This window comes from Mobula birostris, chromosome 2 (assembly GCF_030028105.1).
Source record: "Mobula birostris isolate sMobBir1 chromosome 2, sMobBir1.hap1, whole genome shotgun sequence".
Taxonomy (NCBI): Eukaryota; Metazoa; Chordata; class Chondrichthyes; order Myliobatiformes; family Myliobatidae; genus Mobula; species Mobula birostris.
The window spans coordinates 135,737,732-135,757,043 of NC_092371.1; the positions used below are offsets into that span (position 1 = coordinate 135,737,732).

Genomic DNA, 19,312 nt, shown 5'->3' on the forward strand with positions numbered 1-19,312 from the left:
GACCGCACTTAGAGTATTGTGTTCAGTTCTGGTCACCTCATTATAGGAAGGATGTGGAAGCTATGGAGAGGGTGCAGAGGAGATTTACCAGGATGTTGTCTGGATTGGAAAACAAGTCTTATGAGGCAAGCAGAGCTGGGACTTTTCTCTTTAGAGCATAGAAGGATGAGAGGGGACTTGATAGAGGTCTACAAGATTATGAGAGGCATAGATAGGGTGGATAGCCAGTACCTGTTTCCCAGGGCACAAATAGTAAACACCAGAGGGCATATGTACAAAGTTAAGGGAGGGAAGTTTAGGGGAGACATCAGGGGTAAGTTTTTTACACAGAGGGTTGTGGATGCCTGAAATGACTTGCCAGGGAAGGTGGTGGAGGCTGAAACATTAGGGGTATTTAAGAGCCTCTTGGACAAGCACATGAATGAAAGAAAAAGAGGGTTACAGGGTAGTGTGGGTTTAGTACTTTTTTTTTTTAAAGAATATATGGGTTGGCGCAACGTCAAGGGCCGAAGGGCCTGTACTGTGCTGTAGCATTCTAGTGTCTAGAGTCACTAAAGGGAATAACATCCATTCGTCCTAAGATCCGCCAGTCAGAAAGTTCCAAAGGTGCCAGATCATCAGAGGTTTACTGTATTCAAATTTCTGAATATGCTCTCGGAGAGTTTGTCAGGAACAATTTGAGCAATAACTAGAAAATGGTCATTGCAGAATAACTGGGGACTGGGATTGTTGGGTATCTCTTTGAAAGCACTGGCATGGTGATTGGGGAATGGCTTTTTTGTGCTATATTTTGGTCTTGATGTAAAGTTGCAATTGGCAGGGAAGTCTTATGAACTCCAAATGTGTAGTGACTTCATACTTATCCTTCAGTGACTATTTGATGGCCCATGACCACCTCACTTGGGAATTAAGTAAAGTTTCAGCCTGTCTACTACTGAACTTCATAGACAAATTCGACCCAAGCAATGCACATGCTGGAACTGTGATCTCCTATTTTTTTTTTGAGGCCAAGATATTGAAGTTTTGGTATATTTGCAGCAATGGTCTTTAGTCGGCTTTGGACTTTGAAACGTTTAATTATTGAGTCTTCAGTACATTCGGTAACATCCCCTCAAATCATCACACCTGTTGAGAAATAACAAGTGCAGCTTAGTGCATAACGTGTATGGATGGAAAGTTGATTTTGTTTACTGGTTGTATTGGCTTTTTGTCCTTGATGGCTCTGAAAGAGATGCTTTGGGTACTCAGTGAATTAAACTAGGTTCTGATTGGCATTCCACATCTGTGATGGGTTATTCTTGATCATATTAACGTTCTGGCAAGTATATATTAGTGAAGCTTCCAAATCTCAAGATTTTCTGCAGATAAATTCAGTATTTCTGTGCCAATGTATGTGTCCTTGCCAAAAATTCATATGTATGTTTTCTATTAGAAGTAGAAATTTTCTTGTGAAACTGCTCCATTCAGCTTCCACCAGTGACTCCATCCCTTCTTGCTGAATTCTTCCTCATTCTATCTTTTTGGAACTCAAAGTTTGATTTAATCTAAACTCTTTCCACCCTCTTCTACTTAATTGAACCCTAGTGTCTCTGCATGCATATCTGCTTAGATGCTGGATACAAGGCTGACCACATTGTACCTGTGTTGCCTCTGCCCTTAGTTAAAGGAGTTTTTAATTTTGGTAGTCTGAGATAACCTGTAATTTTTGTGGGGTTTTAGCATTAATAAACAAAATGGTCTGCAATTAATTGGATCGAGTTTTCAAAGCCAGCTGAGACATGTGAATAGATGAACCTTTTCCTGTGCTGATTTCTCATTCTGTAGCTTTTAATGTCGTTATTTAGGTTTATTTATGAAACAGAACATCATAATGGAATTGCGGAGCTTCTAGAAATTTTGGGCAGGTGAGTGGGGTTTTATTCAACTCCTTTTCTTATGTGTTTGTATAAATGGGTGAACCAAAACAGTTGTCCTCTTTAACTTATGGCACGCCATATCAAAACCAAACTTTTGGAAACTACAAGGAAATTCTCTCAGTTAGGTTTTGGTGACTCCATTGCCATTTTTTAAAAGCAGCCATTTTATGTCAGAAACTATAATATTGATATACTCAGCATTTTTAGAGAGAGAAAGTTAATATTTCAGGTGAATGACCTTGATTCAGAATGAGACATAGTTATCAAACAAGTATATTTAACATTACAGAGAAGGCAAAGGGATGGAGAGAACAAAGTGAATGATTACATCAAATCAAGACCAAAACTTAATGGTGGTGATAACCAACAGTCTGCTGGAAGAACTCTGTCCAGCAGCATTTGTGTGAGGAAGGAACATGGGTCAAGTGCTTGCATTAGTCTCTTGTATCTTAATGGTGGTGAGGCTTGAAAAAGCTTTGGTCAGACCACATTTGAAGTATTGTGAGCACTTTTGGGCTTCTTGTCTAAGAAAAAATGTACAGGCTTTGCCTCAGAAAAGAGGGACGGCCATTTAGAACAGAGATGAGGTACTTTTTTTAGCCAGGGGGTGGTGAATCTGTGGAATTCATTGCTGCAGATGGCTGTGGAGGCCAAATCATTGAGTATATTTAGAGTGGTGGTTGATAGATTCTTGATTAGTCAGGATGACGGCAGGAGAATGGAGTTGAGAGTGATAATAAATCAGCCATGATGAAATAACAGGGCAGACTTGATGGTCGAAATGGCGTAATTTTGCTCTTGTGCCTTAAGGCCTTCTATCAGCTGAGAGAGTCATGGAGCTGAACAACATGGGAACAAGCCCTTTGGCTTATCTGGTCAATACCAAACATAGTGTCCTGTCCAAGCTAGTCCTGTTTGTAAGTGTTTGGCCCATAACCTTCTAATTCATGTACCTGTCTGACTGCTCTTAAAAACTTTTATAGTATCAGCCCTATCCATTTTCTTCGGCAGCTTATTCCACATGGAGATCATTTTTTATGCAAAAGAAAGTTCTTCAAATTCCTACTTAAAGCCTTCCTCTCTTGCCTTTAAACCTAGGTCTTCTAGTTCTTGATTCCCCAACCCCAGAAAAAAAAGTTGTTTGCATTCACTCTGTCAATGCTCCTCGTGATTTTGTACACCTCAAACGATCACCTCTCAGTCTCTGATGTAAAGAATACAGTTTTTGCCTTTCCAACCTCTCTTTATAACTCAGTCCCTTGAGTACTGGCAATATCCTGGTAAATCTTTTCTGCATTCTCTTCGGTTTAATAACATCATTCCTATAGGTAACCAAAACTGAGCACAATAATCCCACTTGTGACCTCACCAGCAAACTGTACAAATGTAGCACAGGCTCCCGATTTTTAGTCAAAGCTCTGCTTTGTAAAGGGTGGCATGCCAAAACCTGCCTTCACCAGCCTGTCTACCTGTGACTCCATTATCAGTGAACCAGGTACTTGTACTTTAAGATTTCTCTGTACTATAACACTCCCTACAGGCTTGCTGTTCATTCTGAAAGCCCTACCTCAATTTGGCCTTCCTAATTCAATAACTTTTACCCAGATTAAATTTTATTAGCTATTCCTTGGCCCACTTACTCAGATATCCTCTTGTAATATTTGATAACCACCTTCACAGTGCACTATTGTCATCTGCAAGTTTGATAACCATACCCTGTACATTATTATCCAAATCGTTGATAGTTGACAAACAACAGTGGGTCCAGCACGAACCCCTGAGGGACACCACTAGTCACAGGCCTCAAGTCCGAGAAACATCCTTCCATTGTCACCCTCTGCTTTCTACAATCAACCTAAATGTGTATCATTTAGCCAGTTTTCCCTGAACTCCATGCAATCTCACCTTCCAAAACAGTCTATCGAAGACTTTACTGAAGTTAATACAAACTGCATCTATTACCCTTCTTTCATCAACTTGCTTGGTCATCTCATCTAAAAACAACTCCCAAGTTCATAAAAGATGAACTCCCATGTATAAAGCTGTTAACTAATCCTAATCAACACCTGTCTTTAAAGATATACTTGTTTGTATTTTATTCCTCAGTCCTGTCTAGTAATTTACCTACCTCACTTTAGACTTTCTGGTCTAGTGTTTGCAAGTTTTTCTTTGTCACTGCTCTTAAACTAAGAGACAATACTCTTGAGTCTCCGGTCTTCTGGCACTTCATCCTTGGCTAACGATGATACAAGTATCTTGAGCAGGACCCTCACATTTTCTTTTCTGGTTACTGGTTATAACCAGTAGTGATTGCATAAATAACCCAGAGAGAGATGACGTTCTGTTATTTGCGTCACCTCTGGAAGAAGCATAAATAGGAGATGGGGTTGAGGAAGGAACAAATCTGTGAAGTGCAGTGTGCAGCAGGTCAGGCAGCATTCAGGAGTTAGCGTTGCATGTTGATGATCTTGCATCAGATCCAAACTGAAATTGTGGGAGTTCATTGATTAAGTGAAGGGCTGGAATGTGACATAAATGAAGTTGAGACACTGTTCTTCACGCCTTCGTTTAATTTGTTAGAATAATTCATGAGGCTGAAAACAGGGAGCACGTAAGATGAAGAATTGAAGTGACACAACTGAACAAAGTTACTTGACAAAACAGTCATTAATCTATTCTTGTTTTTTTTAAACCAGCATAGAGGCGAGCACATTATGAACAGCAAATGGAGTACACTAAATTGGTAGAAATGCAAGAATAATGAGAATCAACACCTCTTCTTTTAACTCTTATCTTCCCACCATATAAAGGTCATGAGGTGAAAAAGCAATTACATGCCCCTCCAATTCGCTGTTCTGCGTTTATTGCTCATTTTGTGGAAAATCCCAAACACGTTGTGGGACAGCTGTGCATCACAGTTCAGTCCTCAAGCATGACCCTAAGCTTGAGTTCCAACATCATCATTCCTTCAATACTAATCAACCAGGTTCAAAAGCTGGGCCCCTTTACTTCCCTATGCAACTGGATCTTTGACTTCCTCAGAATCGGATTTAATATCACTGCCGTATGTTGTGAAATATATTGTTTTGCGGCAGCAGGACGTTGCAATCTTTATTCATTTAAAATATATATCAAAAATAGCTAAGGAAGAAATAAAAATAGTGACAGTGTACATGGGTGCATTGTCCATTCAGAAATCTGATTATAATGGGGAAGAAGCTGTTCCTAGGTAACAATGAGAAGAGAGTATGTCCTGAGTGATGGGGATTCCTAATTACTGCTGCCTTTTTGAGGCATCACCTTTTGAAGGTGTCCTCTGCTGGGGAGTCTAGTGCCCATGATGGAGATGGCTGAGTTTCCTGCTTTTTCCAATCCTGTGTAGAGGCCCCTCCATACCAGACAATAATGCAACAAGTTAGAATGCTTTTCACAATACATCAGTAGAAATCTGCAAAAGTCTTTGGAGACATCCAGGTCTCGTCAAACGCCTAATGAAATATAGCTGCTGTCGTGCCTTCTTTGTAATTACATCATGTTTGGCCCAGGTAGATCTTCAAAGATGTTGACACCCGGGAACTTGAAACTACTCACCCTTTCCAAGTTCAAGTTTAATTGTCATTCAACCATATACACAAATACAGGCAAATGAAAGAGCATTTACCACATATAATTATGGTTGCAGAAAAACATAGTTACAAAAAAAAATAACAACCCAAGTCCCTGAGTGTCATGGTCCCTGCTGGTGCATAGATGTTGCTCTGGATCCACGTTTCTTCAAGCCCACAGCAGTTCCTCATCTCCTGCAAGTGCAGCTGCAGACAAGCACAATCCAGCTTGTCTTTCACCCAGCGAACACTGGAGGGCAGAACCAGGAGGAGCCACCCCAACCCAGCGCGGAATCGGGTGGCACCTCGACAGCTCCGGCGGCTGCAAGAGGCAACCACGAGGCATGAGGGTCTTGTCTGCGCAACAACCAAGGCCACACAGCTCCCCTGCCATCATTCTCCCCAATGAACCAGTGAGCCTGATTCGCAGTGCTCTTTGTTACCAATGTCCAACAGGGTCTTGTGATCATAATAAAAACGTCAAAGACAATCACCTTCACCTTCCATTGGACTGCGTAACTGCTGCAACATGATACACAACAAGATGATAAAAGCTTCCTCAAATATGTAAAAATAAGTGTAAGAGAGAGGATATAGGATCATTAGAAAATGAGGCCGCAGAAATAATAACCGGAGACAAGTAGATGGCAGGTGAACTATTGAGTATTTTGCATCAGTCTTCACTATAGAAGACATTAGCAGTATGCCAGATGTTGAAGGGTGCAGAGGAAGAGTGAGTGCAGTTAATATTACAAGACCATAAGACATGGGAGCAGAATTAGGCCATTCAGCCCATTGAGTCTGCGCCACCATTTCATGATGGCTGATCCTGGATCCCACTCAACCCTATATGTCTGCCTTCTCACCATACCCTTTGCCACAATGAAGCTCACAGTAAACTCAAGGGACAGCATCTCTCTTTATATCAGGGCACATTACCGTCTTCGGATCTCAACAATTATTTCGGTAGTTCCAATAGTCTTTTTCAGTAGAGGGCGTTTCTCATGCTGTGTTATCTCAAGGTTTTCATTCCCACAGATGCTGCCTCACCTACTAACCATTTCCAGCATTCTATTCCAGATTTCCAGCTCCCTTATGACTTACAGTTTTAGCATTATTTTCTTCCTACTCCTGCCCTGCTTCATTTCCCTCTGTTTACACCTCTGCATAGACTAGTGCAATTAATCTCAGCTGGCACTAGCTTGTCAACATCCAAGATATTTCTTGGGTTCGTGTCCTCTGTTAGCTCTCAGAATAAACCCGTCTGAAGTCAGGATTAAATTTGGCTCATTACTACTGGGAGGCAGCATTACTACCTGATACACTGCTGTCCTGCCCTTGTAGCCTCCACCTTTTTGAGATATTCCCTTTCTTCATTCCAGCCATCCTCTTCTCTGCAACTTGTAACATGTTTTCTCATTCTCCAAGTTTTGATTTCAAGGACCTGAGATGTTTCTCTTTCCAGAGATGTTGCCTGACCACCTGAAATTTCAGTTGTCTTGGATATCACATCACAACTTCCACAGCTTTGAACATAAGGAGCTTAGCTCGTCTGTTGAGTGGTGAAATGACATTACTTTGTGCTTAATTATCTTGAAAGTTTTTTCTTAAAAGAGCTGTGTTCAACCAAAGGAAAACTAATGTGTCAGATTTGTTTCTCATTTGGAGATTTGCAGCAGAGTGAGAACATAGAGAGAGAAAAACTGAACTCGCCCATTTATTCCTGACACCTGCCCCATCATTTCAGGAGAATTGTGCCACTTCCCTGACTCTCATAAGTTCTTTAAACCTATACATCTGTCTTCAATACACTCAGCAATGAAGACTTTTTAAGTCTTCTTGGATCAAAAATGTCAACAATTAACTACCTGGGTGAATCTTCACGTGGTGAAAAAAGTTCTGATCTCTGTTCAAAACAGTTCACCCATGATAACTGGATGTTAGTCACAGCAATCATTCTTGAGCTTTAGCCAGGCGTGTAGCCAGTTCATGGGAGATGAAATGGTGGTTTTATCTGGAATGACCTTGAGTATTTTTCATTTTAGAGCTGCATTCTTTGTCTTGCTGGTCAACAGTGAGCCTCAGATTTGATGGTAGTATCACAGGTGCCATTTGGCCTCTCTTGTTAATTTCCTCTCAGTTGAGTGACATGAATTTTAATCACTACATCAGCCCAGATCTGATGCACATATAATCTGAGCCACCAATGCAATTAAATATTAAGCAAACAGCCCCACTTGCGGTGAAGGGAGGGTAATTGATGACAGTGCTAAAGGTAATTTGACCCAGGAACTCGTATATCAGATCCAGGACTATATCTAGTGCACTTGAGTTGTTCTACATTTTTCTGGAACTCGGCCACAAAGAAGGCCAAAGTAACTGAATGTAAGTTCTTTGATTGATTTTTGGGGTCTGAGTATCACTTCCACTGGCCTAGAAGTGAGATCAGTGGTGACTCTTATGGGATTTCTGTTACATGTGTTATAAATTAGGTAAGCAGCAGCATTTGTCAGGACCCATATGTAATCAAGTGGCTAAAGTAGCTGCCAAGTGAGTCTTGATTCAAGTTAATTCTTGCTGAGATTCTGCTGAATAATGCAATTAAGTAAAAACTTGTGAAGTTAATGTGTAATGTTTGTGCAATCCTGCCAGACTTTTAATTTGTGAGAGAGGCCCCGGAAGGGGAATTCATGACTGAAGTTGCTTGTTAATCTGCTGATCCGTGCATTGTGTTTAGATATGGAAAAGATCAGTTCTGTCATTAACGGGCTTTGTGAGAAATGATTGCTGTAGATAATCAAATAGATTGTTTTGGCAAAGAGTTTATTTTCTTTGCAATGGGTTGGGTGTTTAACTCTTTAATGTCACTTTTTTTTAATCTTTTCTGTGCTCAGAAGGTTAACAGTTGACTTCCTTCCTTGTGACCTGCTTTAGAAGTGATCACTAAAAACAGGCTACACTGCTGCTCTCACAGGCATCTGCCTCTCCCCAGCTGTTTTATAATAACACTTATTGAGCTCCTAACTGGATTTAGTACCACCAAAAATATTTCCTTGGCTCCTGTGTGAGTACCAGACTGCGTTTTCCTGACTGGGCTACGTGCCCCATCAGCAGAAGTCTGGTGAAAAATTAACTAGAGCAGAGAATAGTACAACACGTTTGGCCAACAAAATTTTGTTTGACTGATTGAACTAGTAATTAAATTCCCAACTAATTTAATCCCTTCTGCCTACACAGTGTCCATCTCACTTCATTCTCTCCGCATTCATGTGGCAATCAATGAACACCTTAAATGTCCCTATCATATTTACCTCCTCTACCACCCTTGGCAGTGCCTTCCAGGCACCTAACTCTGTTGTTTAAAAAAAACACTTGCCCTGCACATCTCCTTTGAACTTAGGCCCTTCACCTTAAATGTATGCCCTATCATATTAGACATTTTGACCCTGGAAAATTATACTGGCTGTCCACTTATACATGTCTTAATTCAGGTCTCCCCTCAACCTCTGCTGCTCCAGAGAAAACAACCCACGTTGTTCCAAACTTTCCCCACAGCACGTGCCCTCTAATCCAGGTAGCAACCTGGTAAATCTCTTCCGCACACACCAAGACCTCCCCATCTTTCCTATAATCGGGCAACCAAAATTGAATGCAGTGCTCCAGATGCAGCCTAATTAGGGTTTTATAAATTGGCAGCATAATTTGCCAGCTCTTGAATTCAGTGCCTTAACTAATAAAGACAAGCATGGCATACTCCTCCTTTAACACCCTTCAACTTGTGCAGTCACTTTCAGGGAGCTTTGGACCTGGATCTATAAGTTCCTCTCTACATCCAAACTGTTCAGGGTCTTGCCATTAACAGTGTTTTGTCCCTTTACATTTGATCTCCCAAAGTGCATCACCTCACATTTAGCTGAACTAAAGTAACGCCATCTGCCATTTCTCTGGCCAAATCTGTAACTGATCTATATCCCATTGTATTCTTTGGCAATATTCTGTACTACCCATAAAGCCACCAATCTTTGTATCATCTATGAACGTGCTAAAACTGACTCATCCACATTTTCTTCCGGCAATATAATGTCTGTCCTTACTGGAGCAAAGTTCAAAGTGAACTTATCAAAATACGTACTATATATGTAATCATAGTCATAGAGAAATACAGCACAAAAACAGGTCCTCTGCCTATCTGGTCCATGCCAAAACCATTTAAAATGCCTACTCCCATTGATCTGCACCAGTACCATAGCTCTCCAAACCCCTGCCATTCATGTACATGCCCAAACTTCATTTACACATTGAAATCGAGCTCGCATGAACCATTCTCATTCCATACACTCATAACCCTCTGTGAAGAAGTTTCCCTTAAACTTTTCACCTTTCACCCTTAACCCATGACCTCTGATTGCAGTCCCACCCAACCATAGTGGAAAAAGTCAGCTTTCATTAACCCTATCTGTACCCCTCATAGTTTTGTATACCTTTATCAAATTTCCTCTCTCTCTTCTATGTTGTAAGGAATACAGTCACAATCTATTCAATCTTTCCTTATAACTCAGGTCCTCCAGACCTGGCAACATCCTTGTAGATTTTCTCTGAAATCTTTCAACCTTGTTTGCATCTTTCCTGTAGGTAGGTGACCAAAACTGCACACAATACTCCAAAGTAGGCCTCAGCAATGTCTTCTGCAACTTCAACATAACATCCTATACATTGATTTATGAAGGCCAACGTGCCAAAAGCTTTCTTTATTTCCCTATCCACTTGTGATGCCACTTTCAATGAATTATGGACCTGTATTCCCAGATCCCTTTATTCTGTCACTCCTGAGTACCCAACCATTCGCAGCGCCCTGGTTGGTCCTACTGAAGTGCAAAATCTCGCACCTGTCTGCATTAAATTCCGCTTTGAATGAATTATGTACCTGTATTCCTAAATCATTTGTTCTACTGCACTCCTTGGTGCCCTACCATTCACTGTGTAAGACCTACCTTGGTTGGTCCTACAGAAGTAGCAAGCCTTGTTGTTGTCTGCATTAAGTTCCATCTTCCATTTTTCTAGCTGATGGAGATCTGTTTGCAAGCCATGATAGCCTTCGCTGTCCATGACGCGCCCAATCTTGGTGTCATCTGAAAATTTGTTGATCCAGTTAACCATATTATCATCCAGATTGTTGATATAGATGACAAACAGCATAGGACCCAGCACCGATCCCTGCAGCACACCACTAGTCACAGATCTCCAGTCAGAGAGGCAACCCTCCACTACCTCTGTGGCTTCTCCCACAAAGCCATTGTCTAATCCAATTTATTACCTCATCTTGAAAGCCAAGCAACTGAATCTTTTTTTGACTATCCTCTCATGTGGGACCTTGTTAAATGCCTTGCTGAAGTCCATGTAGACAACATCCACTGCCTTGTTTTTATCCACTTTCCTGGTAACTTCCTCAAAACTCTATAAGATTGGTTGGACATAACCTAACATGCACAAAGCCAAGCTGACTATTCTTAATCAGTCCATGTCTATACAAATACTGATATATCTGGTCCCTTAGAATACCTTCAGATAACTTTCCCACAAGTGATGTCAGACTCACCAGGCTATAATCTCCTGGTTTATGCTTAGAGCCTTTTTTTTAAACAGCAAAATAACAATGGCTATCCTCTATTTTCTGGTACCTCGCCTGTCACTGAATATGATTTAAATGTTTCTGCTTGTCCCCAGCAATTTCTGTATTTGCCTTTCATAGGGTCCAAGGAAGCACCTTGTCAGGCCCTGGGGATTTATCCACCCTGATTTGCCTCAGGATAGACCACAGGAGAATGGAGCAGAAGTCAACTATTCGGCCCATCGAGCCTGCTTCGCTATTTTATCATGAGCTGATCCATTCTCCCATTTAGTCCCACTCCCCCACCTTCTCACCATAACCTTTGATGCCCTGGCTACTCAGATACCTTTCAGTCTCTGCCTTAAATACACCCAATGACTTGATCTCCACTGCCACCCATGGCAACAAATTCCACAGATTCACCAGTTGGAAGCGATGGGCGATATGCTTTATGATATTGGAAAGTACCGGTTTCGTTTGGTTTGGTTGAGTTGAAGAAAGCAAATCCTACACAGCAACCAAGCAGGCACCAGAAGGAGATTAGTAGATTGAGGAGAGAGCTTAGATCGTTGAGACAGAGGTGGAAGGTAGCAAGTGAGGGTGACAAGCCAGGGCTTGCTGATCTCCGAGAGCATTTTCTTTTTTTTTAAATATAATTTTTATTGAGTTTTCAAAGTGATACATGAGAAAAAAAATATCTACCCTCCCCCCCCCCCCGCCGATATATACTCCTACCTAAAAAGAAAGGAAAAAAAGAAAAAAAAAAGGAACCGCCTGAATATTGGAAGGTTTGCACATGCTCCATGGGATAAAAATAAATTTAATATATATTTGTTACTTTCCCCCAAGGAACCAAGATCTTCATCATCGGAGCTATAAATAAGGGCTCCAAATATTCAAAAATGTTTCATATTTATCTCTTAAAATCTAAAACATTACTTAGCTTCTCAACTCTCATAGTTCCCTGGGGAATCCCTTTGAACTTCACCATGTTGCTATGTGTTTCCCTCCCAATCATCCAGGCAAAAAGAAAAAACAGATAGATAAGATACAAACAAAGAAAAAACAAAATACCCCCCCACTAATGTTGTGAATGAAAAGATACGCAACACTACCCCTCTCCATTGTGCGGGTCGTGGCTATTGCCGCGCTTGCATACATGAATAACGTAGCGATTGGACAGTGTTTCTTCCAGCTCCCCCGTAACAAAAAATTATATATATATATATATATATATATATATATATATAGAAAAAAATTAATATTATTCCCAGCTAATATTCCTCAAATTTTAACCTTTCTTCCCCTCCCTCATATAATTAATAATACATTTATATATTCATCCGCCTAAAAATTCAACAGACCTAATCCTTGATCCAGTCTTCATCTTCAATCCATCTCACTCCCCTAAGTTTGTTCTTGTATCTGGTGAATATTCAAAGAATCTCACACAAACTCCTCCGCTTTCTGGTAATTGTCAACAAATCTTTTTTCTCCACCAGGCAAAAAAATCTTCAAGGTTGCAGGATAACGCAATATAAATTGATAACCGTGATCCCATAGGGCTTTTTTCACTGGATTAAACTTCTTCCTTTTCAAAAGTTCATAACTTATGTCAGGGTAGAAAAAAATTTTCTTCCCTTCTATCATCAGTGGCCCTTTTCTCTTCTTGGCAGCTTGGGCAGCCGCCTGTAGAATCCTTTCTTTGTCTTGAAATCTTAAGAATTTTATTAAAATTGATCGTGTATATTGGTCATGTTGTGGTTTTGGTCTTAGAGCTCGATGTACCCGCTCAATTTCAATTGATCGGTCTTCCTCCTTCATTCGCAAGGTTTTTGGGATCCATCTTTGAAAAAATTCTATTGGATTATCTCCCTCTATACCTTCTTTAAGACCAACAATTTTAATGTTATTACGTCTACTAAAATTTTCCAACATGTCCACTTTCTCCCAGAGTCGATTTCTTTCTGTGTTCCAGACAAGCACATCATTTTCTGTTTTTTCCACTCTATCGTTAATATGCTCCATTGTTCTTTCCATCTTCTGAAGTTTCTTATCAATTTTATCCTGTCTCTTCATAGCTTTATCATAGCACATCTTCACGTCTCTAAGCTCTGTTCTTAATTTCCTTAGTTCAGCCGTTAATTACAATAAAGCCTCTCTTATGTCTCCGTTGTCTCCTTTACTTCCAGTCTCTTCCAGTTCTTCCTCCTCCTCTTCATCTGTATTCTCTGCGGTATCCAATTCTGACTCTGAGTCACTTTCAGTTGCAGTGGCCGTCGGTTCTTGTAGATTAAGTTGTGTCGATTTGCGCATGCGTACTTCTTTGCGCATGCGCAATTCCGGCATCTTCTTCCGAGAGACCACTACTGCCGCCATTGCTCCCTGTTCTTGTATGCCAGAGATAAAATGCGTCTCCTCTGAGGGAGATCCAACCTGAATCCGAGGCTCCATCGCTGCAGTTGGCCCTTTTTTCTTCCCATCTCGCGGCGACTTCACAACAACAGACTTCTTCTGTTGCGGTTTACAAGGCATATCGTAGAGTAGTCTTCCGAAGTTTATAAGTAGTTTTCGGAAAGTATTTATTAACTTTACTTTGTTTAAACGGTATTTTGCTGATTTTTTACGGGAGAGCTGGATTTACACGTCTCAATCCTACGTCATCACGTGACGCCCCCCCTCCGAGAGCATTTTCGAATAAAGTTAGCATCACTCCGTCGTACAGAGTCACAACGTAAAAAGAGAGAGAAGGCAAGAAAGTCATTTTTTGAGAACCCTCACCAGTTCACAAAGAAATTGAATGAACAAAGTAAGAGCGGGCAGCTTAACATCTCTGAACAAGAACTTGAGGATCACCTGGCAAGCACTTACTCTAGCGAACAACAGGAGGCTCCTTTGCTTGACATTTCAGGGCTTGTGAAGCCTACTGAGCCAGGAGTGAAGTTCGATCTGTCAGAACCCAAATTGGCAGAAATTGAACGGTTCATGAGAAAGGCAAGGTCAGGATCAGTGCCAGGACCTAATGGAGTGCCGTATAAGGTGTTCAAGAAGTGTGAAGAGCTGAGAAAATACTTGTGGAGATTGTTAAAGGTGGTGTGGAGACAAGGTGGTGTTCCTTTGTCATGGAGTGAGGCTGAAGGAGTATACATCCCGAAGGAAGAGAATTCTACTACATTGAATCGGTTCCGACCAATTTCACTCCTGAATGTAGAGGGGAAGATTATGTTTGGCATTCTAGCAAAAAGAATATCTATATTTGTGATAGAGAATGGATTGGTAAATGCATATGTGCAGAAGGCAGGAATACCAGGCTTCCCGGGATGCCTTGAACATACTAGTATGATAATTGCATACCATCCAGGAGTCGAAAGGGTTGAGAAGAAATCTGGCTGTAGTTTGGCTTGATCTTGCAAATGTGTATGGTTCTGTTCCCCATGTTCTGATTGAGTTTGCGATGGAATTCCTATGGATTCCTGCTAAGGTGAGGAACTTTGTTTTGCAGTACAACAACGATTTGCAACTAGGTGGCAGAGCTTGGATGTTGGAATCCCAATGGGATGTGTGATTTCACCCATCCTTTTTGTGTTAGCCATGGAGGTCATTGTGAGGGCTGCAGAATCAGTGAGACCAGGTGTTGCACTTGATGGCGAAGGGGAGTTACCATCAATACGAGCATTCATGGACGATCTCACCCTTTTGGGTCCCAGCATGGAGGCAGTGGGAAATGTACTATCTAGACTCGAGGAGCTAATGGATTGGGGAAGAATGAAGTTCAAGACCAAGAAGTCAAGGAGCCTTGTTCTTAGGAGAGGAAAGCTGGTTGACTTTCATTTCACCCTTTGTGGAGAGGAGATTCCATCCATTCAGGACCAACCAGTTAAGAGCCTCGAGTGATGGTACATAGAGGAGCTGAAAGACACCAAGAGGGTTCAAGAGACAGGAGAACAGATCAGCAGAGGTCTGATGTCTGGCGACAAGTGTGGCTTGCCTGGCAAGTTGAAGTTGTGGTGCTTGCAGTACGGACTGATGCCACGGATAATGTGGCCACTAACTCTTATGAAGTGGCAACGTCCTATGTTAAGGCAATGGAACAGAAGATCAACAAGTATGTGAAGAAGTGGCTTGGAGTACCGAGCAGCCTCACCAATGTTGCAATCCACAGTAGCCAGACAAAGCTTACCATCCCAGTGCAATCCCTTGTTGAAGAGGTCAAGGTAGCCAAGGTAAGATCATTCTTGATGCTTTGAGACTCAGAAGACCCTGTCATCAGGAACACCCAGCCGAATGTGGTCAGCCCATGTAGCAGTTGATGAGGCAGAGTCTAGACTGAAGCACAAGGAGACGGATGGGGCTATTCAGCTAGGCTGCCAGGGACTTGGGATGGACAACCCACAAGTGGTGGTCATCATCTACAGGTAAGGAGCTTGTAATGCGAGAACTATGAGAGGTAGAAGAGGTTAGCTAAAACAGCTGGCCCGGCCAAACAAGGGGCTTGGACCAGGTGGGAAAGTGTTGAACAATGACATCTATCTTGGAATGTTCTGTGGCAGATGGAACCGCTCCGCATTTCTTTTCTCTGCAGAGCAGCGTACAATCTGCTCCCAACACCTGCCAACCTCAGCACGTGGTATGAATATAAGACAGACAGGTGTGCTGCTTGTGGCAAGAAGGGAACACTTCAACATATTTTGAGTACATGCAGAGTCAATCTTTCTAGTGGCACGTACACTTGGAGACATAACGTTCTCAAAGTTGTAACAGAACTGGTTGAGCAGAGAGTACTGCAGCACAACTTATCTCATGCCCCATGCTGCACAGAACATCACATATCGTTTATGAAAGAAGCCTCCAAGTCAAGGGTGTACAGCGCAGGCCCATGATTCAGCCAATGCCAAACTGGATGGGAAAGGCAGTTTCCCGGACCAAATAGCTTTCACCACATTGCATCCAGATATAATCATATGGTCTGACACCAGTAGAAAAGTGGTTATTGGTGAACTCACAGTCCCCTGAGAAGACCACTGACTCGAGCAGGGTCGGGTTGAACTGTTTACTGTTTGAATCCGTGCGCGCTTAAGTACCTGCTCCCAGCAACCCCCGCTCTTTGCAGGGCAGAAGCGACGTCGGCTTCTGGGCCGAGGTCTGCCCCGCACTGAGTCCTCTCGGTTGCCGCTGGCTGCGGGCTCGCCGGCGACTGCTGGAGCTGGTTCGCTTGCTGCGTGGGTGAGCCGCCACTGTCCCATGATTAGGCTAGGATTAAATTGGGGATTGTTGTAGAGCACCGTTCAAGGGCTGGAAGGGTGTATTCCACACTATCTCAATAAATAAAAATAAATAAATTTGACCAACTATTTCATTCTGAATCATGTATTGTGATCTGAACAGTTTATGAATCATCCAGGGAAGACGCTGTCATGGTGTTGAGCTGATTGACGTCCAAAAAAACCATGGTACCCTTAGTTGCATCGTACACTGAAAACATCAGATTAGATTATGTGCTTATTACTTTGTGGGAAAGGTGGACCATGTTATATGCAAGGTCTTTTGGGGACTGAGTGAATGCTGTCTTTCATTGCTGCGCGACTCTGTATTAAGTCCGTTTAATAAAAGTACCTGAATTGGGTTGGGAAGATCCTTGTAGAAATCGGTCCTTTCATCTACTTGGGAAAATGCAGCCCTTGAACCTTGTGTAGGTTCGCTGTAGCAAAGGTTTACTCATCTACGATGGTACAGGCCAGAATAATCCTAAATTTGAACTGCACTGAGTTGGTAGATAATGAAAGAGGAAATTGACGGAGATTCCTATTTCATTGTCTCTCATGTGCAAAAGCAAGGATGGCCTTGTTAATTCTGAATATTCTACTGATGTTTACCTGGTCTCAAGAGGAACAGCTATTGTACAAAGTAGCAGGTGCTATTGGTAGTTATGAAGAAGAGATTAAGATTACCACGTGGAACATCAATAGGAATGTTTTAAAATCTTTTGTCTGGTTATCTGTGAATTCCTTAATCCATTTCTGTGGGTTTATAATTAAATTGTCAAGTGTTTAATTTGTCTCGTCTCCATTTCTTTTTCCAGTATAATCAATGGGTTTGCATTACCTTTAAAGGAAGAGCATAAAATGTTCCTGATCAGAGTGTTGTTGCCATTGCACAAGGTGAAGAGTCTCAGTGTGTACCACCCACAGGTAAGGAATATTTCACCTGTACCTCTACAACTTTAGAAATACTGCAACACCCATAATGCAATTCTGTTCAAGTCCAGAGGATCCTCACCAATGGAAAGTTTGAGCTTGATGACCATTGAACAAATTGCTTAATCTAATGATGGGTCATCAGCCTGCAGTGTTATCGCTGCACTGCTACCTGACCTGCTGACTTTCCAGTGTTCTCTACTTCTACTTAAAATTTCTCTCTCACAAACTCATTGATTGAACCTGTGTGATATTCATGCATTCCCCGCAACATCTATGGTATCATCTAGCCCAGGGGTTGGCAACCTTTTTGCCTCTGTGGGCATATTAATGAATGGACTGTGGGCCAGATAAATGCCATTAAAAAAACTTGAAATATGGGAATTATCCATTTAAATACATCTCGTTATGTTTTGCCTCAAATCAATGAATAATACATGCTAGAAAATCATTTGTGCTTAACCAAGGATGCCAATTAGTAATCAAAGATCTGTTTAGTTTTCTGTCCCACCATTGCTGGTGCCCCATCAGTTGTGATGTCAATTAGCTTCGACACATTAAGTTTCATTTCTGACATCATTTTCAGCAAAGCTTCGAAAATGTCTGCTCCAGTAACCGTGTCCTTCATAGGAATTAATTGAGTAAACTTCAAAAACTTGAAAAGTTGAGGTCACTCCTTGCACAAACACTGCAAGTTGAGCAATGTCTCTCAAGTCTGTACTCTCATCAAGCACAGTTGGGAAAACAAGTGCAATTCGTTGCAGGCATCCCTTAAACAATTTTTAACATCTGCTGACATTTCTTCAACTCTCCATGGGGTCGTTCTTGCTGACAGGCTGATAGATGCAAATAAAGATTTCTTTTCAGGACAAACAATATCCACCATTGCCAGTAAATATTCGTTGACAAACTCTCCATTTGTAAAAGGCTTCATCTTTTCTGCAATACGTTTTGAGACTTCGTAGCTAGCACGGGTATTTCCTTCATTTTCACTGCTTTTTCGGCATTCAGCGTCTACCTCCCTGCGTTTTGCATTCATTGCCATTGGAATTTTTTTCTTTAATTTTATTTTGAAACGCGAGTTATTTAACAAGTATCGTAGCACATGTAAATATCTGGATATTTAGCATGGATTTCTTGTTAAAACACAGTGACGCTGTTTCTGTTTACAAATTTGAACGATCCCATCTGAAAACCTGCACGTGCACAGAGAGTATCTAATACATATTAATAAAGTAGTCTGCCTTCCCATCATTCGTATATACCAGTGTTTGGTTTGGAACAAGACGGAACCTGGGGCCAGTGTAACAAGACGCCATGCATGTCCATCAGTGTGGTCAAGTGAAACACTCAGAATAAGGAAAAATCACTCGCGGGCCGGATAAGCATAGTATCCCAATATTTGCTTGCGGGCCATTGGTTGCCTACCCCCGATCTACCCTCTTGAGTGAGATTTAGTAAGTTGTAGATTGCGTTTTTATTCTGACATGATTTCTCCAGAGATTCGCTTACAATGACTTCTTGTCCTATGTCCATAACATTACCTCTATGTTCTCCAAAGATCTGCTCTTGATATTCTCCTCTTTCACATCAATTGGGTTCCTATGTTGTCCAAAAACAAAATAGAGCCCGCCCAGTAACCCAGCAACACCCAGTTTTAGCTCACTATCATTTGACCCTTGTGTTGCCTCCTTGTTTGTCAAATTGGTCATCTGATTTTCAGTAGAAATCTCAGCTGAATCTCTGAAATAAATGAATGAAGTAACTAACAAGCTACACCATTCAGCTACTGTTTACAGTAGTTTTCACTTGTCAGAGATCAAATGGGCATACTTAAGGTCTTTTTGTCTCTTCAGCTGGCCTATTGTGTGGTGCAGTTCCTTGAGAAAGACAGCAGCCTTACAGAGCCAGTAAGTACAGTATTATTGACACCAACTTCAAGGTGCTGTGTTTTTTTTTCCAAATGTATTTCAGTTCTGATGTAGGGTT

General features: G+C 41.5%; 1 protein-coding gene across 4 annotated transcripts in view; it reads left to right on the forward strand.

Moving 5' to 3' along the window:
• Positions 1-19,312, forward strand: part of ppp2r5d (protein phosphatase 2, regulatory subunit B', delta) — a 137,036-nt gene that overhangs the window by 90,846 nt on the left and 26,878 nt on the right. For all 4 annotated transcript variants that reach the window (XM_072248846.1, XM_072248825.1, XM_072248841.1 and 1 more), the window contains 3 exons: positions 1,845-1,904; positions 17,209-17,317; positions 19,180-19,233. In XM_072248846.1, the coding sequence (XP_072104947.1) occupies positions 1,845-1,904; positions 17,209-17,317; positions 19,180-19,233 (223 nt within the window). The remainder of the gene's footprint in view (positions 1-1,844; positions 1,905-17,208; positions 17,318-19,179; positions 19,234-19,312) is intronic.